At 34.7% G+C, this 23857-nt stretch overlaps 1 protein-coding gene across 4 annotated transcripts in view; it reads right to left on the bottom strand.

Moving 5' to 3' along the window:
- Positions 1–13265: 13265 nt before the first annotated feature.
- Positions 13266–23857, bottom strand: part of lrrk1 (leucine-rich repeat kinase 1) — a 103211-nt gene continuing 92619 nt past the window's right edge. For all 4 annotated transcript variants that reach the window (XM_058781411.1, XM_058781410.1, XM_058781412.1 and 1 more), the window contains 3 exons: positions 20769–21673; positions 17084–17185; positions 13266–15241 (listed from right to left, as the gene is read on the bottom strand). In XM_058781411.1, coding sequence (XP_058637394.1) covers positions 15064–15241; positions 17084–17185; positions 20769–21673 — 1185 coding nt within the window. In that variant the 3' untranslated portion in view covers positions 13266–15063. The remainder of the gene's footprint in view (positions 15242–17083; positions 17186–20768; positions 21674–23857) is intronic.

The following is a 23857-nucleotide window of genomic DNA, read 5'->3' as shown; positions in this document are numbered from 1 at the left end:
AATTAGAAAATGATTTTCAGCACAACACAAGAGTTCATAAGTCCGAGTGAAATTACATTTTAAAAATGAAATGGTCTTAAAAAGTCTGATTGTTAAAAGCTTCTCAAGTTGTGACCTGGTAGAAGAGTTCAGAAGCGAGGAATGGATGGCGACCGGCAAACATTCCAGGTAATTATAGGAGGCCCCAAAACTGCAGCGGCCAACAAGCATCACCTTCATGAAACGCAAGTCTTCACGCACACATGTGGAGAAACTCCCACGTAAGCAAAAGCCAAGACCTGAATCGATTCACCTTTCCTGCCGTTGACCGTCACTCAATTTAAAACAAATAAGCTATACCATTTTCTCCGCGCCACAAAATCAATGCAATCGAGAGATCTTATTCCGTTCTGTACTAGTTCTGTTCCAAAACCTTGTAGGCTGCCTACACGGACTGCATTTTAATGTGCTTTCATTAAGATACCTTAAACATACACTGCATGTATCTTAAATAGAAAACGTTTTCCCAGTGCAACAAACTTAATGAAAAATCAATGCAAGATGGCAGATGAGCTGAGAGAAATGTACTAGTTATAAGTATGATAAATAGAAATATTTTTATGCTTTTCGAGATGACTCTAATCTCATTATATGTCTATTCTGAGGACTGAAAAGGTCTCTTATATCAGATTCGTGGTGCCTCAGTAGGCAGAGAGCAGCTTGCTAGGTTTTGGAACGGAGCCCATGTCTACCATTTTCCTCCAGTGTTCCTGCCCTGAGAGTGGATTCTTATCTGTTTCTGGTTGTGTTTTTTCCTGTTTAACTGCACCTTTTGACGACAGCCCTGTTCGATTGTGCAATTTCCTTTATACGGGATTATGATTCAGCAGATATCTCGCATTTGACATGAGCAGCCTGTGTTTCGTATGACCCACTGCTCCTGATATTCCACACACACACCTTTAAAATAACATTCCTTGTGTGTGAAACGGGGCACTTGAGGAATGAGCAGGTTTAGAGGTTTTGCTTGAGAGACTGAGAGGCCTTTTTGTCTGTACTTGAATATCTGTGGTTTTCTTAGCGAGTAAACCGTGCTCATTTAAATACGTTTATTTTCTTTCTCAACATTTAGCTAAATCCAACACGGTAATACCACACTGAGGATAAAATTACCCCTTTTTTTTCTTCCCCTAGTTATACTTTTAATAAAGTGCTAGATTAAAAGTCAATTAGAATTTCAAAAAGGAAATACACCCTAAGATGCCATGCATTTGCATTACCAAAAATATATCAGGGTTATGAATGAAATAACTTATTTTTATCTTTTTAACATTAACTTGTAGTACTAAATCTTATATAATCTTAAAAAGTAATATTAAATACAAAACATAAAAATGCAACAAATGCACTAAAACTAATTAAAAGTGGTCAATAGAGAATAAAACCTAATTCATACCATGTGTGTGCGTGTATCTGTTTTATTTTAAATAAATATTTTAGTATAATTTAATATAAATTTTATATATTTATAAATAATATATTAAAATTGATGATAACTTATAATATATTTTATTTTATATAAATAATTAGATTTATATGTTATAAATTATTATAAAATATCTGCGCTTTCTAAATAGATATTTATTTATTTGTTTAGCTAGCATTTCTGGTCTCAGATAAATAACCCAGAGCCAAAACCATAATCGACACTGATTTTAGACCCAGAAATGTAATAGTGGTCTGTTAACATGAGTTTTTAATTTTTAGACACTCCCAGAATTAAATACTTGGTTACATTTTTGATTGTAACCACAGAGGCTTGAATGTATAAACATCCATTTAACCCTACAAAATACAATAAATACTTAAAGTAGATCTTCAGCGCAACCACATCATATAAAAGAGTTTCTGATGTTTTTTTTGAGGAACATCCTGACGTTAAACAGCTGATAAGCTTTAGACTTCATGGAACAAACTCCTGCTTTATCAATAAGCACATCGACTGCCATGCAAAACACAAACTTATTTACAAGTAAGATGGAAACAAACATGTCAGGACCAAAACAGAATGCCGCCTTTGTTAGGCTGCCATCTCATTTATTTGCATGAACATGAATTTTCAGTTTTCTGATGTTCATAGTTGATCTGCTGACCAGTGTGAAACTGAATGTTCTGGTTTAATGTGTTTTAGTTGTGATCTGACTGGCCAGAAGAGCTGAAAGCAGATTAATAATGGTGGCTGGAGCTTGTTGAGTCTCGCTTGAACAGCAGGCAATTGGTTTTAATGTTAAACAGTGCTGTGTCATCACCTGGCTTTCAAAAGACCAAATATTACCCAGCCATGATTTTTCCTGGCACCTTGCTGCCAGTCTTTGGCTTGAATCTCTCAGGCTTGGTTTATGGCTTCTGCTGTGAGGTGGATGTGTTTAAAAGAACAGCTAAATTACTAGTTTCTGAAGTCCTTTACTGACACAGCTGCTTCTGATCCGTATCAGACTAAGATTTTAATTTCTTTGGTGGACGATGTGGCCAAGTGGTTAAAGTTCTAGCTCAGTGAAAAATGACAAATGTTCCTCACACATAGGGAGACCTTCCTCTTTTTCCCTCTAAATTGCCTAAAATGTCCAGGTTTTGGCTTAGTTTTCTTATTGTTTTCATACTGGCTGATAGTAAAGACTGAATTTAATTTGACCAATAGCATGCAGGCATTGCACACAGTTGGCCAATCGTGGCATGCGAGAAGGCGGGATCTACAGAGAACTTTCAAAACAATTAAACGTATAAATTGAAACTATGAGGACTGTGGTGGACAGCACATCAACAGGTAAATAAAGACAAAACCCGGACATTTTGGGGAATTTAAAAATCTCGGCCAAAAACCTTTGAATAATAATATCTGGTGAATTAGTAATTGTTAATTAGTGTTCAGTTGAAATTCAAAGTTTTTCAGTTCAACGTTAAAATAAAATAGAATTGTGAAAGAAAAAGTCGCTTTATTTTGAGTTTAAATCTAAAAAAAGTCACACTCAGAAATCTTACTGTTTTTCTTGCAATTTTGTTTATGTAGCAATTTTTTTATTGCAACTCCTCAATTCTGACTCTTTCTCGCAATTTTGACTTTTTCTCTGAATTCTGAGTTTACATCTGGCTATTATTATTATTATTGTTGTTGTTTTGTCTTTTTATCACAATTCTGACTTCATACATTGCAATTTTGACTTCTTTCTTATAAATTGCGAGAAAAAAAGTCAGAATTGTGAGAGAAAAAAGAAGCCACAATTACCTTTTTATTTTTTTTATTTTAGCCTATTACTTTTTTCTTTTCCAGTTTGACTATTTGTTCACGCGCGAACAAAAGAGGCGGGTTTTGTTTTTTGAAATCATATTGGCAGCATAATCAGCCAATCACAGCACAGATTGAGGCACGTGAGTCTGATGTTTGATGCACGCAGCTTTAGTCATCAAAAAGACGTAATATTTGGTCTAATGTTTATGTTTTCACCATTTCTTTCAGGGATATGCTCGGGGTTCGGAGAAGAGCCGACCAGGCTGTTGTCTGTGAAGCGCAGGTCACGCATCTGTCGGCTGCGGGGTTCAGTAACAGTGTTCCCGCGCTGAAAGCGATATGAACACACCGCAGAGCCGGCTGTTGTTCCGCTCTGAATAAGTAATAAGAGCCGCCTCTCTCAGTTTGGCCCGAACCTCCGCTGTTTCCATTAACTCGGCAGTTAAAGCTCCTGTCATGTATTTGTGTGACATCTACTGTATTGTTGGAGAGCAGAACGGATGATTCCTTGCAGGCACTGAAGCGTGTCTCTCTTCCTCCCACATCTAACGATTCCTCAGACTCCAGACTCCAGACTCCAGATAAGACCCGTTTGGTGACCTGATGTCGGGATGTGGACAGATGCAAGGCCGGTCGACTAACAAAGTTAATATATTTATACACACACAGACATTTTTGGTATATTATTTTGTATGTGTTTTTATTTTACATGTATACATATTCCATATTTAAATGTGTGTGTGTGTGTATACAATATACATTTTTTGTATATCATTTATTTTATTTTAGATTTAATTTTTATTCTAAAATCCAGTATTCAGTAAATTTGGTACCAAAAATGTTATGACACTTTGACCTGACCATGTTTTGTTACATACCTTTCAATCAAAGTTATCTGACATTATCAAGATGAATTGAAACAGTTTAACTCTTGAGTTCTTGTCATATTTTATTACCATTTTCTAAACTATAGCAAACAAACTGATAATGTGAGAAATGTTGAAGGTGTCTGAATAAATTTTGGTTTGACTGTGTATACACACACACACACACACACACACATAGTGTATGAATAGGAAAAAAATGTATCTATTATGATTTTATTTATTTTTTTAAAACAATCACAAAAATAATGCTGTAAATGTAAAATACATATATGTTCTGATAGGAAATGGGACGTTTTCATCATGACAAATTTTAGAAACGTCATTATCCACATGAAAACACATTGAATAGATGTGTCTAAAAGAGGATTGGAAGATGTTTTATATTTTAAAAATATAAATTTTTATATGAAGCCTTTAAGCAGTTTTTTTTCCCATTTGTTTGTTTGTACAGTTTGATTTGTATCTGTTTTCTGCTAAATGTTGCTCAGTCTTCCTCAGAACGCTGTGGTTGTTGTTTTGGTGAAGTTCTGGTGAGATGTGCTGTATAATCTCTCAGGAAAGATGAGTCACTGCTCTTTTCCCCCTGACCCAGACAGCTCTGAATTCAAAGTTGTTCAGCTTTTAAAAGCAAATGAAATCAAGTGAACAAAGTCGTTCCAAACTATACGACCAGCCGTCCATTCAGAGATGGAGTGAGTGGAGCTCAAGCACTTGAATCATTTTATCATGCTCTGCTTTCAAAGAAAACGACGTTTAAAAAGCAACATGCTAACAAGACAATCATGAGCTCTCGAGAGCATCTGCCATGCTGCTGTGGGTTTTGGGGAAGGTGATTAGCATCCATGAAGCGCTTGCCCATCCGTGTGCCAGCCAAACTTCCCCCACATTATACCGCCGAACAACACCGCCATTGTTCCTGGCCAAGGAAATGCAAAGATGTGCTTTATTTATGTGGCTTAAAGCTCCTGCGAATCAGCACTTTTGAGCGTCTCTGTGTGAAACATTTCCTGTTCATTCTCAAACCAAATTCTAATGCCGAATTAAAGGGATCAGGTCTCCCAGAATTCAAATTCTGTACTTTACTCTATAGTGCCTATAGTGTCATTCAAAACCTTTATAACTTCTCATAATGAAAGTGAACGAGGAATGAATATTAAATCTCTTTCTCACACATGTGACTTGGAATATACTGTAGCTCTTGGACTACTTTTATTATTTACTTACACATTTGAATATATCAATGGGAAATGTGTAAAATATAACCACAAAAAAATAAAAAAAATTATGAAATAAAATCACACTTGATTATTGATGACTGATGATGAGTAAACAGCTTACAAATGAATGAGTACTCAGATGAAAACATGTTACATAGATACATTTTTTTTATTTTATATATTATACATTTTTACATATAAAAATAATCAGGAAAAAAATTGTAAATGTAAAATATGTATAAAAAATTATCACATAAAATGTTATATTTAAAACAAATACATAAAAATCACAAAGTTTGAGCTAGTTTTACTTTTAATTAAAATACATGAAAATAATAAAAAAAACCATTTTGTAAAAATAATCACAAAAATTGTAAATATTTATGAATTAGTGAATTAAAAAAAAATACAAATGAAAATGTTTTGACAGGAAATATATGCAGTGTTTTATGACTTTATTCATGATGATAAGCAAAATATATACTGAAAATGTAAAAAAAAAAAAACATTTTAATCAAAAATAATGTGGAAACATTTCATCAAGATCATAAGCAAACACAAAAACTATAAATGACATTATACAGATGAAAACATTTAATAGTTATATATTTTTTTAATATATTCTAATTTTAGATATTCTGCATATTCTTTTAGAAATTCTGTATAGTTATTAGCACATAAAAAATAAGAATAGAGAAAAAATTGAAAATGAATCAAAATAATGTAACAGTCACAAAATTAAATGTTCTGATTCATGATGATGATGAAAAACTTTACAATTGACATTATCCAGATGAAAAGACACTGAATAGTCTTCGATCACTAGTTACACAACTGCAGTCACAGAGGGCATGAATATTCAAGAACACTTCATCTTATCAGCCGTGTTAATGTGAAACACATGTTTGTAATTGCGGAGATATCTGTGTCCAATCGATTCGTGGCAGGGTTCTGTCTGTGGGGGACGTGGTGATAAAGACTCAATTGTTTGCGTGTGTGGTGGCAGGACGAGCGGCGCTTTCTGAAGTTTCTCTTGCGTAATAATCTGCATGTGTCATCGTTTGAGCTGGTGCGTGCCAGAAAACACCAGGAAAACCAGCTTTGCCAGGGAACTGATTCACGGGAAATAAACCCGGACAAAAAGCAGAGTGGGTTTTGTTACACACTGAAGGGTTTAAGTTGGAATTATCCAATTTTCTGTTCAAATTTGGCATTTAAACTTGAATTTCAAGTTCTTGATGTAATTCTGGTGCACAATGAAGTCCAGAAGGTTGTTTTTCGGAATCAGTGGTTCCACAAAGAATCTTTAACATCCACCCTTAAAATGCAGAAAAGGTTCTTTAGATCATAAAAACACTAAAATTTACTCATCCTCAGGCCATCCAAGATGTATATGAATTTGTTTCATCATCAGAACAGATTTTGAAGAAATGTAGCATTATATCTCTGTCTTACCAATGGATGCTCTGCAGTGAATGGGTGCCGTCAGAATGAGCGTCCAAACAGCGGATAAAATTTATTATTACCCTTTTATTCAGTACTTTTTGAAACCTCCATTTGCCAGTTTAACAGCTCTAAATGTTCTCCTATAATGCCTGATGAGGTTAGAGAACACCTGACAAGAGATCAGAGACCATTCCTTCATCCAGAATCACTCCAGACCCTTTAGATTCACAGCTCCATGTTGGTGCTTCTTCTCTTCAGTTCACCACTCATTTTCTGCAGGGTTCAGGTCAGAGGACTGGAATGGCCAGCAGAAGCTTGGTTTTGTGCTCAGTGACCAGTGCTCAGTTTTGTGATTTTTTTATCTGTTGGTATTTGATAGAATCCATGATGCCATGTGTCTAAACAAGATGTCCAGGACCTCCAGCAGAAATATAGGCCCACAACATCAAAAATACAGCAGTATATTTCATTGTACACATGGGGTACTTTTTATCCCTGTGTTCACCAAACCCATCTTGAGTGTTTGCTGCTAAAAAGCTCATTTTTTAGTTTCATCTGACCATAGAAACCAGTCCCATTTGAAGTTCCAGTTGTGTCCTCGGAGTCTTTAGCCACTGAAACTCTCCTCCTCACCGTGCATTAGGAAGATATAGACACACGTCCTCTTCCAGGCAGTTTCCTAACATTTTATGTTGATGGGAAATTCTTAATTATTGCCCTGATGGTGGAAATGGGAATTTTCACTGCTCTTGCTCTTTTCTTAAAGCCACTTCACTAATTTGTGAAGCTCAATTATCTTTTGCTGCACATCAGAAATATATTCTTTGGTTTTTCTCATTGTGATGGATGATTAAGGGAATTTGGGCTTTGTTTTCCCTCCTGTTTATATTTCTGTGAAAGAGGAAGCCATGGCTGGATAATTTCATGTTCATAATCACCCTGGAGTGCTCAAAATTGTGAATATGAATGGAATATACTTCAGAGATATTTTACTAGAAATTTCTAGGGGTGCCAGTAATTGTGTCCAACATGTATTTGAGAAAAACATTTATTCCATAATGATATTTCCCCCCATTTTACATTTACATTTACATTTAGTCATTTAGCAGACGCTTTTATCCAAAGCGACTTACAATTGGGGAATACATAGAGCGATTAATCTTGAAGAGGCAATCAGACATACGAAGTGCTTGCAACACCAAGTCTCAGGCATTGTTCAAATAAATACAAACTACCAAAGGAAGGAATAAGTAAAGATAATTTTATTTATTTATTTTTTTTTTTTTAAGTTTAGGATGAAGTCAAGTGCTGTCGAAAGAGATGAGTTTTCAGTTGTTGCTTGAAGATTGACAGGGATCCAGGCGTCGCTCACTAGCAGATCTTTTAAATTGTTTTAGTTCAATGAAAGGTTAGATTTGTGTGTTGTATATTTTCTATACAACACTGAATCACAATTTCTTTAATGAAACACTCACTATTTTTAATTTTTTTAATAAATTACAAGACCCATGATTCATTTTTTACAGTTTCTGACCATGTGTGTACATATTGGATGTCCTGAGGGTGAGTAAACTTTCAGTTAATTCTCATTTTTGGTGAACTATTTCTTTAAGAACTCTTCACTGGAAGGTTATATCTATGGCATCGCTGCAAAAAACCTTTTTAGGAGCTTTATTTTTTTTTTAAAAGTGCAGTTGCACCAAAGCAGCTTAAGTTTTTTTTTTTTCCTCCATGACTGGCTGCCACCTGGTCTCCATTACTGCCCTGTTCGGATCCTCCACCCCCTCTCGGCAGCGAGAAAAACCTCTGCGCTGCAATTATACGACAGAAACGAGCTGAGTGAAGGGAATGGTAATGAGTTTTCCGCTGCAGCGGCGGGTCAGTGGGGTAGTGGGACTCCAGCCGTCAGGACTCACTGCATTCGGGATGTTTTGCTTTTGATGCTAATGGATCAGATGGTAGAGTAGCTACTAAGTAGTGGAATGAAAATCAAATGTCGTTCAATCTCAGTCACTTGGTGAGATGGAAACGATGGGACAATTTGCAGCGTAGCTGGATGGAGATTTAAAGTGGAATTATTCATAATTTGAATTGATTTAGGAATCTGATATCGGATTTGAGCGTCTTCATACTTTAAAAGGCTTTTTGCTCTTAAAGACAATTTCATCTAACTTCATTATGGTATATAATATCAACAAAGTCCGGTCTAAAGTCCTGGCCACATCTATATTGAATATATATATAACTGAATATATATCCTATTATGATTGGAAATGTCACATTTCTAAAGTAAAATGTTTCACACTTTTGAAAGTGGGTTAGAACCGTTTTTTTAACTAAGTTATAAAGACCAGTTTTTAAAATTGTGGTGCTAGATGTAATGTATTTCAATATTCATAAGCTTAATACAATCACACAAACTACCTTCAAAGGTTTCAGGTCAGTAAGATTTTTTTGTTTTGTTTTGTTTTGTTTTTAAAGCTGACAAATACTTTTATCCAGCAAGGATGCAATAAATTGCTCAAAATGACAGTAAAGATTTATGTTACAAAAGATTTATATTTCAAATAAATGCTGTTCTTCAAAACTTTCTATTTATCAAAGAATCCTGAAAAGATAAACGTATTGCAGTTTACGCAAAAACATTAACTGTTTTAAACATTGATAATAATCAGAAATGTTTCTTGAGCAGCAAATCAGTATATTAGAATGATTTCTGAAGGATCATGTGACACTGAAGACTGGAGTAATGATGCTGAAAATTCAGCTCTGATCACAGGAATAAATTACATTTTTTTAAATATTAGAAAAGTGTTATTATAAATTGTAATTTTACTGTTTTTACTGTATTTTTAGATAAATCAGATAAATGTAGGTGAGCATGAGAACGTTTTAAATATATATTTTTTAATTTAAATAAAATAAAAAAAATAAAAATGTACCTCAAAAGCGTGTAGAGTTTCACATTGATGTACACAATGCTCTTTATCCCAAATCTTGACCTTCTATGGACAGAAATGCATTAGGGTCTTTCCTTATCAACTCAACCAGAGGTCCCTGGCTCAAATTTTCACACAAAAACTTGTGTGTGTCAAGTTTTCTCCTCCAAAGTTTGCAGGCCTGTAACTCAAAAAGTATTAAAGATATCTTAATGCCCTTTTAGACATTGGGTCTTAACAAACTTTCCTTTTGGCATCTTCATTTTTAAGGCCCTATATGGTTTGGTTCCAGTGATACTGGAATTTCAATATGGCTCCAGGAGTAAATTGTACATATTTTTCAAAGTTTGCCTGCCTATACCTCAAGAAATACTAAAGACATGGCAATATGATTTTAGATGCTAGCTCTTAGCTCTTCATTTTCAAGACCCTACATCGTTCAGTCCCAGAGATATGGGGGTCTCGATGCGGTATCAACACAACATCAGTGCAGCATCACGATGTGTGATTGAGATCTAAAAATCCCCTCGGCCTGTCTGTCCCGTATCAAACTTTCCCCAAAAAGAAACGCCACTGCGCTTTCGGGACATCCTGAGGGTGCTGAAGTTTGGAGAGTTAATAATCCAATAGATCACACCAAACTAATTCCCATCATGCGAAAGGAAACAGAGGAACATTCATCCAGCTTGAAATTTCTAGGCCACCATGTCGAGTGTTGACTAAACCTCTGGCTCCGGATCCAGCTGCGTGTTTACAAAGAACCAGGAAAAGTCCCTCTCCTCTCAGATCAGATGCTGTCCAGATTATTTTATAATGTTACCAGTATTTTCCCATAAACTGGTGCTGTGTTGATCCCAGTAACTGGTCTTGATTAAAGCCTTTAGATGAGGCTAACTTTGGATCGACGTACAAAACTGTCAAATATTATCCTTACATTGTAATAATTACCTCTTGCTTACTGAATACATGATGTTTACTAACCACAACATAACGTATTATATCATCCACCTTATTTCGCTTCCGCTTTATTAGTCGCTAAAGGTCAATAACTAGAATATAACTGCAGTAAAGTGTAGAACTTTTTGTGCTACAAACCATTATGTTTTTGATTAATATAATATTAAAAAAATCCCAGTTGGCAATATAAAACAGCTTAACGGTAAAATACCGGAAGCGAATGACACCGGAAGCCTCGCACATTCAAGTTACAAATGCTCCTACATTGAAAGTAATGTTGATAGCTGAATATTATTTCAATACGGAGATTAGTTTTTCAATCCCTTCTCTGACTGATAGCATTACTTCCCGCTTCTAACATTGAAACATGCATTTTCTGTGAAGCTGCTGTCAATATGTTTTGTGGAAAGAGCTGCACAGATAAAGTCAAATAAAAAAAACGAAAGATTCGTATATTTTGAAATGCATCATTTAAGTAGTTCATATGACTTTTTTTTTTGAACAGATTGAATTTATTTCACTGTTAGTCATCCTCTCCATCATAACACACATTCAAAAGTTGCAGCCTCAAGTTACGACAGGTTTGATGCCAGTGTTCGTCATGTGAATGATTGCAACACGTCAGATTCTTCTGAACTTTCCATTCATCAAAGAATGGAGAAGAAAAAAAAAGCAGCAAACATCAAATAGCTAATGAAATCAATATCTTCCAAAAAATATTGGGCAGCACAACTGTCTTCAAAATTCATAATAATCAGAAATGTTTCTTGAGCAGCAAATCAGCATATTAGTATGATTTCTGACGGAACGTTCAGTTCAGTTAGTTTATTTGTATATCACTTTTCATGATACAAATCGGTGCAAAGCAGCTTTACAGAAAATTAAGGTTTCTACATTATATTTAGGAGTAGCTTATCAGTGGTGACCGTATCATGCAGTTAGTTAATGACATGCAATCAAACAAGACGGTGAACACTACACTGAAGACTGGAGTAATGAAGCTGAAAATTCAGTTTTGATGACAGGAATAAATTGCATTTTAAAATATATTCAAATAGAAAACAGCTATTTTAAATTGTAATAATATGTCATAATATTACAGGTTTTAATTTTTATTTTTTTTCAAAGAAATGCAGCCTTGGTGAACATAAGAGGCTTCTTTTAAGAACAATCTTGTGACCCAAACTTTTTAACTGTAGTGTACAACATGCAATAATGTAATTGCACTACTATATTTACAATGTAAACATAATAACACGTTGCAGGTTTTGCATCAGTCAGACATGATCATATCTGAAGGCTGCAGAGACTTCTATGAAGTAAAGCGAGAAGGTGATAAAAGTCACCAAAGTGAGACGCTCTCCGTTCTGTCAGCGAGCTGCAATTGCTGTAATTTCAGTTCCTGAAGGACCTCCAGGTGTGTGTTTGTGAGAGTCCTGTCATCATCGTCACAGCAGCAGGAACACAGTGAGTGAATGTGAATCCAGGATCTCTGTGAGAACTTGTTCTGCTGCACTTCTGAGGGGCAAATGTCTCATCACAAATATCACTGGTGAAAACTCCAGCGTTCATGTACTGTGTGTGTGTCCTTTCCATCTCCCGTGAATAACCACACATGCACACTGCTAATAATGTGTGCCGATGTGAGAATGTGCAATAAAAGTGTAGCTTGTAAAGAGCTCAGGGCTGTTTTACTACACGAGTCATTTCCAGAGAAGTTTATGTTGTAATGTAACGCCAGCAGGCAAAAGCAACTGTAACCTCAGCACTGCAAGCCTTGGCACATTCAAGCACCGTCTCGTCTATGAAAAGCTATAGTTCAGGTATGATCGTTATTAATGACTTTAGACTCTTAAAATTAAGCTGCTTTATTAGCATCTGCTTCCACGATGAACCGGTCATCTTTTTGATATCTTTCCATTCCACAAAACATTCTTTATAGTGGAAAAAGGTTCTTTTAAAATGTTCTTCAAACTAAGAAAAAATGGTTCTTTGAAGAACTGTTCACTGAGGGGAAAAAGGTTCTTCTAGAAATTATAACGCAAAGATGTTGCACTGCAATAACACAAAAATGCACCCATAATCCTTTATATAATATGGAAGCCTGCTATGCCTCAGCATAAACAAAAATATGTAATTGGAACTTTTTAACTAACAATTTGGAATTGGTTTCTTGCAAATCTGTAAAAAAAAAAAAAACAACAACATTTTTTCACTCAGAATTTCAAGCTTACATCTCATATTTTTTTTCCCCCACCATGAAATAAAAAAATAAAAAAGGTAATTGTCATGATTCAGACTTTACATCCCACAATTTACACTTTTCTTCTCAGAATTGCAGTTTACATCTTATAAGTTTGTATCTTGTTTTTAGTCTTATATTTTTGTTTTTCTCAGAATTGCAAGAAAAAACAATGTGCTATTATTATTATTATTATCATTTTATTCTGTGGTGGAAACAGGCTTCTATAATAAGCACAAGACTCGTTTGTTTGTAGTGTGGGAACGTGTTCTTCAGGTCAGAGCAGCATTAACGCATCAGTTGGACACGGTCTCTTTAATAAAAAACGCAGTTGATTTATTTATGTTCTGTTCAGCATATTTACAGTTCAGAAACAACTTTTTACACATGCAGCATGAGATTTAAACAGTCTATAATAATAAATAACATTCATTCTATAGTTGAAATGCTCAGATATTATTTACAACAGCAAAATGTCAGCATGCTGGTGTTCTCAAAACACTACACAATCAGATCAAACCCGTCACTCTGGCTGTGTTCAGAGCAGCATACTAGCATACTTCTGCATTATATAGACACCGTATAACCTTCCCAAAATGAACAGCATAACGCTGTGTGCAATGCTGCATCCCACAATGCAATGCATCGACTTGACCTTTCAATTCCAGTGCGATTTCTGTGAATGTGATCAGACAGCTAAACGCGAAGACATTTTAAACAAAACATGGACTGATAATGTAAAACAATCATATTTTTCAAAGACCGACAGATGCCACACACTGAATTAAACATGCAAAGTGACAAGGTCATGTGACAAATGTATTGCGTATGCTAGTATTCCACTCTGTACAGAACCGCTGTGATTCACAGTAAACATCAGCCTGTGCCTTATATAGAGAGCAACAGCCATAAAGATCCCATTCATTTTTTTTCTCCATAGGGAACTGATTTCTAATCATAACTTATAAACCGTTAAAGACACATCTACTAGCAGCTACAAGGCTGGAAACATCAAAATGGAAAAACAAAAATGGAATGAATCTAACTGCACATTTTAATATCATTGTTATATATATATATATATATATATATATATATATATATATATATATATATATATATATATTTATTTATTAAATTTAAAAATCAATAAAGAATTATCACTATACAACTACTGAACTGTAAAGTACTTCATAATATTTTTTGTAATAAAAATAATAATTAGAAACTAAAAAAAAAAAAAAGTAAAGATTTTATATATAAAAATGATGGTTGTTTTTTTCCTTTGCTTTTAAACATTAACCATAAAGCTTTTATTTTGGTGGAAAACTGCAGCTTTATGCAATATATTATATCTAAATTACTTATTTATATAATTATGATTTGTTAATTGCGCTAATCATAATCACATTCTCAGGCATTGTTAGAATTAACAAAAAAACAAAACAAATAAAATGTAAATGAAATGTGAAAAAACTAATTTTTCTATTTTATTATTATTTTGCTTCAAAGACTTTTTAAAATCCCTATGGGAAAAAATGAATGGGAAAAATACTTCCAGACCTGTTCCACTCCATTATGACCTCACTGTGTGGGCGGAGCTTCAGAAGGCCTGCCGTTTCATTGGTTCTCGTCTGATTGCGGTTCATTTCTAAAACAGCACGTCCTTCATCCAAAGGCACATCTAGTTTGCAGATTAACTTGAGACAAAGTTGATCAAGTCAAATAACCAGCATCACACCTCATAAATCTCTTTCTTGCCATTTAAACACACACACACACACACACAGGTTCATGAATACAAAACCCCTTAGTTTCGTGAATTCTGATGCATTCTGGGTACACAAATGTAAATGTACTCCTATATCAGCGCACTTCCAAACGCTTGAGGCTGAATATATGTTTATGCATCCAGCATGTGTGGCATTCAATCTGCTTGTGTTTATATTATATATATATATATGAAATGTGTATGTGGCCAAGTCCTGCAGGATTATATTTCCTCAAGTCCATATACAGTATGTGTGTGTGTGTGTATTCCCTCCAGTTGGCCCCGTAACCACGCTCAACACCTGTATCTGTGTTCTCCGTCACACACGCGTTTACACAGCTACCTCCTTTTCCTCAGACTGCTCTCCAAGCGGCCGAGCTCCTCGTATCCCTGGTAGAAGAGCTCGAGCTCACGGCCTCCCCAGCTCCTCCAGACAGCCAGGCACCAGGCCATGTTTTCTTTACGGAAGCCGCACACAACGGTGTCCTTTGCGACGAGCGCCGCCTCCGTCAGAGTCCTGAGAGACGGACGAGAGGAAGAAAATAACCCGGACTCTTCGCAGAACTGTCATAGAGGAGCAGTTACAGGCCTGAAAGCCTCGACTGTGTGATGAATGTGTGTTTACGCTGAGAGCCGGCAGGGACAGAGACCAGTTTATGATAAACATTTCAGAACAACGCTAACTTCAACTAAAGCTCCCTCTGAAAACCTATAAAGACACTCTAATAACGCTGGTAGCCATTCGCATTTTCTTCAGAAAGGTTGTGATTATTAAGACTAATTGAATTATTTATGGAACGCCGGTGTGTTTTATCATTCTGGCTGCTTCTCAATACTGTAATTGATGATTTCCTTGTTTTCTCACTCCTCCGTCCTTCAGCCTGTGGCCTGGAAGGCGATCAGACGCCGCCATGATGAAGGACGTATCAATTCTCTGATTGAACCGTGAGAAGGTGAGGAACAAGGAGAATGGAGGCCTCCTGTGCGCAAATCTATATAAGAAATCTATACCTGCTGACACATGCATGCATGCTCCTGCCTCTTTACATCTATTACAATAGTGGGACAGGTTTTACCTGTACAGTTGAAATAAAACGAACATTTATAAAAAAAAAAAAAAAAAAAAAAGATTCATACACTGCAGGTCCAATAGTTTAAAATAAATGAAAAAAAGTAAAAAATAAACCATAATAAATTATTTAAATGAAAAAAAATATATCACTGAAATATAAATAAATAAGCTAGTTTAAATCATTTTAATAAACAAACAAACAAAAAAATTCTGGTCGATGCAATTACAAAATTCAAATAAATCATATACTTAAATTATATATATTAAAAAAATTGTATACACACACACACAATGCGTGTGTGTGTGTTTGTGTTTGTGTACAAATATATAATAAATATAGAAATAAAATAAATATAAATAAATATAGTAGTTTAAAAGCAGTTACAAAAAAATTACATTTAAAAATGAATAAACATGTATAGTTAGTGAACGTTTTCGATAAAAAAGTATAAAAATTAAAAATATTAAAAATTAAAATATTTATATATAGTTAGTTTAAACAAGTAATATTAAAATTTAAATAAATAAATAAACAAACCCTAAACAAATAAATAAATACTATATATTTAATGTATATTAACAATATATATGATATTATTAATATTTTTCAACTGTTTTATAAACTTTAAAATAAATAAACTATTTAAAAAGTAAACAAATATAGAAACATGGCCACATGGACGCTCAGACAAAAATCAAAATGCACAAGAAATCTGTGTCCTGAGGAATCAGTGCAATACATTTGATCCAGATGAGAGCTTAAGGTTTTGTGTTTGTAAAGGACTTTTACGAGGGTTTTGTCAGCAGTCTAAATGTGGGTGTAAATGCACACGTTAATGTGTTCACGTGAAGCTGCTGGGCTCTTATGGGACGTGTGCCTGCTGTGTGTGCATGAAATATATCAGGTTTATGAAGAACTGAATTACAACTGCTAATTTTAGCCATATTTTTTTTTCATACAGATGATTTAATCTGTTTTTAATCCATTTAATCACTTATTCTACAATATTTTCGTGCAAATGCAAGCAGCTTTAAATATTATTAAGATTTGATAGGCTTTCGTCTAGCAGAAAGAGTGCATTGAGAGTTTTTCTCCTCAAAAATCAAATGCAGAAGTGGTCTTCAGAATCTGTCTGGGCTTGTTCATGGCAGCAGAGCGCTACATCCATCACTGATTTCGGTTTGCTACAGGCGATCGGTGTCACGAACAGTGTGGAATCGTGTATGTAGACTCTGTGTGGTTATTAATGTGTGTGTTTGCGTGAGACTGGCCGCTGACACACGTACCCGTACTCGGACACTCCAGGTGCCGTCAACACGGCGATCACCCGACCCCTGAGCGCACCCGCCTGCTCCTGCACCTCGATCACCATGATGTCTCCTCCATGCCTGCCAAACACACATGCTCTCATTATACACTCCACTATCACACAGAATTAACAGAAATAAACAACTCATTCATAGCTAGCTAGCTTAAAAGTAAATGTTAAAAATAAAAAATTTAAAGTAAAATGAAATTACAAAATTATGTTCACAATGTAATATTAAATATTAAAATAAATAATCCATGTATTTAGAAGTAAATTAATGTCATCAATTTAAATAAAATAAACCACTAAAATATACACATACATACACACACATATATACATATATATATTTTTTTTATTATTTAGTTAAATTAAAATAAAACTTAAATTTAAAAAATAAATAAAATAAACCTTAAAAGTAAATAAACAAACAAAATTATTTCACATACATACATGCATACATATATATATATATATATGGAAGCAGCTATTTGCACTAAGTGAAAATAGCAGCATTTTTTAACGGTATGCTATTTACACTAAGTGCACATAGCTATAGATTCTATTTACACTGTTAAAATAGCAAGATTTTCTGCTATTTATACTACTTATTGCAAATAGTGGCAATTATCTGCACCTCAGTATTGTAGTAATTATAAAACAGTACGCAATAATAACGTATTGAGTGTAAATTATAGTTTTAATTCAAATTATTAAATGGATGCCACTTATTGGGACAATAATAGATATAGATAGATAGAGAGAGAGAGAGAGAGAGAGATAAAGCTGGTTACATTTTTAGTTCATAATAAAATATTATAATATTATCCAACTACTTTAAAAATACCATAAATAAATATAAAGCTAGTAAAATGTTTGTCGACAATATAATATTAAAACAAACATATTAAAACATTAAAATAAACCATATATTAAAAAATAAATCAAATAAATATCTGTAGATACAAAAAGAGTGATATTAACTAAATGAAAATAAATAAATTACATATTTTACAAAGAATAATAGTGTATGTTGCTTTATCAAGATTTACTGAGCATGTTTTAATTAAACAAAATCCATCCACATAAGTGCAGATTCCTGATGTGGTTCTGAATTTTCCATTCAACAAATATATGTCTGTACATCTATTTCTCCATCCTGGAGGAGTTACAAAACACAAAAAAGGGAGAAAACAAGGATGCACTAATAAGGAATGAGAAGCTGTTTGGTCCGCTTGAGTGAACAGGCCTCTGCTGCCGCTCTCATTTACATTTAGTTTCTCTGTCTGTTGAACAGCATCTCCCAAATGACCAAAATATATTTAAAGCCACTAAAAGTTCATTTTCAGGAACAAAAACTTTTAATCAGAGCTCCCAGACGTCGCAGACCAATTATTTTCCATAACTTTTCCAGCCATTTTTTTTTTAACTCGCAGAACAATATCTACACTGATTTTTTTTCTCTCCACTGGTTTTTCAATTGGCTTAATTAAAATGAGCTAATGCAACAATACTTGATCATTTTATTGAACTTAATTTTATTGCACTCAATCCACTTGCATTTGCAAAACAAACGTCTACTTAATCTGCACGAATGCATGAATCATTTTTGTCAGCATTAACCGAAATCACGGTGGGGGGGATTTATAGTTATAATAATAAACGCAGAACAATACAGTCTGCAGATTTATTCTTTTATTGTTTGGATGAATGCACACGTCGCACACCGATATACAATAGCGAACTCTCGCGCTCATAAAACAGATCTAACCTAGTTTAGAAGTAGCAGGAAGCTCCTTTTATAAATCATGTCCTTATCGGCGCCTCGGTTTCCCTTGAGCTCAACATGAGGCACCTGTGTGACCTGATTACTCTGCGGTGTCTGGGTTACGGAGAATAAAGTCCAACGCCTCCTGAGATTCACATTATAATGCATTTATATTCATGAATAAAACATGGCCATTTTAATGTGCACTCCTGAAATAACACTTCATCCTGCCCTTGATCCTGTGCTTAAAGTCTCTTTAACCGAATGTTTAATTGATGCAGGACACGTCCCTTTGTTGCTCCTGGAACAATATTTATCATAGTCTGAAACCAATGTCAGATCTAATTCTACATAAATAACTACAAATCACACAGTTTTAGGCCCAAACTAAGTTCAGAAAGACCTGCGTCAGCTAAGAAAATGCTATTGAGATGAGTTAGCTAACGCTAACCCAAACACTGCTCTAATATCAGCAGTGACTGATGCATGTCCATGACACCTACACACCCAAACTTTGGCTGTAATTTAATGTTTTGTAAGCTGATTAAAATGCTTCCTTTACCTTGAAGTTTTAAAGTTGTCATGAAACTGAAGTTGCAACAAACTTTACTACTGTACTGAGACATATTTCCAAGTGAAACGGCTATGTAAACAAGAAGAGATTATAAGGTCTAAAAGATATATTAAGCCTACATTTTACTATAAGATAAAGTAATGTGCATTAAGAAAATAAATAGGGTCAATACTGATTTTATACTGACTGTAACAGAGATGTGCCAACTGCTTGTAAGTTGTGCTCAAAGTTTGTTGGGCTTTCTGTTAATCAAGATTCTAATTACACAATCAACTAGTCATGAGTTAGTATGACTTTTTTAAAAAGAAATTAATACTTTTATTCAGCAAGGGTGCATTAAATTGACCCAAAATGACAGAAAAGACATTTATAATGTTACTTCTTTCTATTCGTCAAAGAAACATAAAAAATATGAGGCAGCACAACTGATAATAATGAGAAATGTTTCTTGAGCAGCAAATCAGCATATCAGAATGATTTCTGAAGGATCATGGGACACTGAAGACAGGAGTAATGATGCTGAAAATTCAGCTTTGATCACAGGAATAAATTACATTTTGATATATATTCAAATAGAAAATAGCTAGGTTATTAAATTGTAACAATATTTCTATTTTTACTATATTTTTCCTCAAAAAAATACAGCCTGGAGCCAAAGAGTAGAATTAGACTGATATAGATTTTTTATGATCAATACAGATACAGATTATTTGTAATTTGTGAAAAAATGCTTAATTAATCAAGAAAAATATCAGTAAAACCATTTATCGGTGGATCCGATATTATAAAACTGATATCCAATTATGGAAAAAAGCTTAAATATTGGGAGCAATTATCAGTATAACCATTTATCAGTGGATCTGTTATTACAAAATCAAAATGTGATAATGGAAAAAATGCTTAAATATCGGTAAAAATCTCAAAATAAAAGACATTTTGAAATCAATATCGGATAACCGATATCTGATTATTGGAAAATGCTTAAATATAAAATACCAGTAAAACCGATTATCGGACGATCTCAAAATAACAGACATTTTGAAAACATTAAAAATTCTTACCAACACCAAATATTTGAATGATAGCACACCATTCACCCAAAAAAGAAACCTTTTATAAGATTATAAATGTTTTTCTGTCACTTTTAATCAATTTAATGCATCCTTTAAGAACAAAAGTATTAATCTCGTTCAAAAAAAAAAAAAAAGCATATGTACACACTGATTATAATAGTCCGGCCAAGTGTTTTTAAATGAAATAATAATTTTGTTTTCTTTTTTTATAAAAATGTTGACAGATATGATAAAGTGCGAGTCGTACCTGGGCACCCAGATGGTGCTGTTGACAGGAATGATGTTCAAGGCCTTCAGCTGCGCTGGTGTGTGGCTTTGAGCCACTAGTTCTGGATCTGTTGCGCTCCTGGATGGAAATGCTTCCGGTGAAACCGGCTCGTCTGGCGGTCTGTCCGCCTCCTCGAAGTCTGTGGATAAAAGCATGCTGCTGGAGCTGGTCAGTGAGCTGAGGGCTCCCGAACTGGAGCGCTCGACGTGTGGGAAATCGCCGATCTGATCCAGCTGCTCCGAGCTGAAGCCGGAGGACGTCATGGAGCAGTAATCCAGAGAGTCTTGCTGGCACAGGATCTGCGTTCCTGCTTCCTTGCTGTGCGTGACCGTTACCTTCAGCGGCTCCAGTGTGGCCGGAAGAGGCTCTTCGTCGATGTCAGGATCAGGGGTCACAGGGGTCACAGGGGTCACGACCCCGCCTGGCCTCTGCACGGGGAAAACGTCCCGCAGTGGGTTGGCGTCGCTGCAGTTGTACGTAGCGCAGATCTGGTAGCTGGCAGCGTGATACATGAGGAGCGTGTTGGTGTGATCGTCCAGACACCAGACGGCTTCGTCGCTCCAGCAGCTGGCGGACGAGACCATGCAGCGCACGCAGGACGGCGGCAGATATGGGTCGAGGCGGCGGATGGGCTGAAGCGTCAGGCTGTCGATGACCAGCACGCCGGGGCCGTTGGTGTACCACACCTCTGACCCGGTGCACACCGGCACGATGCTGCGCACGGCGTACGGACGCTGCCGAGGGTCCGAGTCCTCCATGTTCAGCAGATGCTTGTTGATCGTGTGTGAGCAGATGTAAGTCTCACCCTCCAAGGGCATGTCGTCCACCAGAGAGTAAACCACCACGAGACCATCAGACATGCCAGCAAACACCTGCGGGAGAGACTGAAACACAACGGACATAACGTAAATAAAGGTTTTATATTACTGTATATTATATTATGTTACAATGTTTTCCTTAATACAATAATGCTTAAGTATAACAATATAATTATTTATTAATATTAACACATTTGTATAAATATATATTATTTAATAATTACTCACATTAATAATATATATTTTTATAAATATATACAGTACTGTGCAAAAATCTAAGGCCACTAGTATTTTCACCAGCTAAAAAATGGTTTAAAGTCAGTTATTTCTATCTTTTGCTGTAGTGTGTCAGTAGGAAATATCAGTTTACATTTCCAAACATTCATTTTGCCATTAATTGTAATAATTCAGTGAGATTTTTGTTTGCTCCACACACAGAGATCTGATCTGATCATCATCCAGTCTAATTAATATACTGATTTTACTTAATTATATAAATGGAAGTAACTTATTGTATTATGTATTAATAAAATACCTTTTTACAAATATAATATAATATAATATAAATGTTAAAAACTTGTATGATCTCTACTACTAGTGGCACCAAAAACAAAAATGGTAAAAATTTACCATTTTCAACTAGATTTCCAAAACACTTCTCTATCAACCAAAATCTCGTATTTTTCCGTCATCTTTAGATCACAAGAAATAAGTTTTCAAAACTAATAATGCATATATTTGGAAATTCAGTTTGGTGCCACTAAGAACGAAATGCTGCATATTTCAACACGAGATTCCACACTGACAAATAATGTACATGTGGATGAACTCTAGTTGAAAGAGTTGATTCAAGTGTATATATATGTATATATGTATAAAATGGTGTTTATGCATAACATATGCTATATCCTCTAGTATTTTTATCTAAAGCCAAACGCGCTTTATTCAACCGTGCCCTTTCTCTCTCTCTCCAGAGGCACGCCGGCACCAAGTTTAAGCGCTGCGATGACACGGTTATTCTAACAACAACAGAAACACGGTGAGCAGCAAAAAATTATAGATTACTTTCACTAAAACACAGCTGAAAACAACAATGCTGCAAATATAGTTATTTTTCTTTCTATCTGTATTTATCCATCTATAACCTATGACTCGGAGTATTCAAACCAGATGTGACTAGACGTTTCTGATCTACATTTAGCGTTATTAATCTGTAGTCAAGTCAAGTCACCTTTATTTATATAGCGCTTTTAACAATACAGATTGTGTCAAAGCACTTAACAGTATCAAACTGTAGGCTAAGAACATTTAAATATGTAATATGTATATAATTGTTGTTAGATGGCTAGGTTGAAATTTAAACTTTGAAACGGTTATCTTTCTTTTCTGCTCAAGATGATTATCCTTTGATTATCTTTTGATTATCCATGTTATGTATGTTAGAGAGAGGACAAAATAAATAGAAACATTTAAACTCCAACATGGAGAAGTCTAATGTAACTCATAAGGTTTAATACTTTCCAATACGACTGAAGAGGAAAAAAAACTAGAAACAACATCTGCAAAGTTAATGTCTGCATATAAGAAATAACGAGAATTTGTGCATTTTAATGAGTTTGAAAGACAAAAACCTTTCAATAATACATGGTAAAATAACCCACCGAGTGATAATTCAAATAAAAATGTTCATCAGTAGTTGATGCAATGTTGAAACACTTCTAAAACCTGAAATGATTTTTGTAAATCCATTGATCAAATGCTGTGTAGCACCTGACTAATGACTAGTCTGTGTGAATGTCCACAAAACTGGATTTTCTGAGTGTATATAAGCAGTAGACTATTTTAGAAAGGAAAATATAAAAGATAGAGGAATTAGAGAGAATCAATAAATGATGACTAATTTATTGCTATTGTGTTAATAATATGTAATCATGTAAATCAATAAAAAAGTAACTGTAGTCTGATTACAAGTATGTTAAAATGTAACTTACTCTAATTACAAGTACTTAATTTTTGGAATCTGATTACTTAATCCAGATTACTTGTCATCAGTTACTACCCAGCTCTGTGTATGTGTGTGTGTGTATATATATATATATATATATATATATATTTTGTGATCTATCCTGATGATTTAACTTCTAAATGGTCTGGATGTCTGAGAATCTTCACAAATGCACAGTGTCATACTAAAACCAAACAACATCCTGTCAAACCATAAGCAACATTTATTCTCTGAATATTTTAGTC

Source organism: Onychostoma macrolepis, chromosome 07, assembly GCF_012432095.1.
Source record: "Onychostoma macrolepis isolate SWU-2019 chromosome 07, ASM1243209v1, whole genome shotgun sequence".
Taxonomy (NCBI): Eukaryota; Metazoa; Chordata; class Actinopteri; order Cypriniformes; family Cyprinidae; genus Onychostoma; species Onychostoma macrolepis.
Note: the sequence above shows the minus strand (reverse complement) of the source record. Positions and strands in the feature narration are given on the sequence as shown.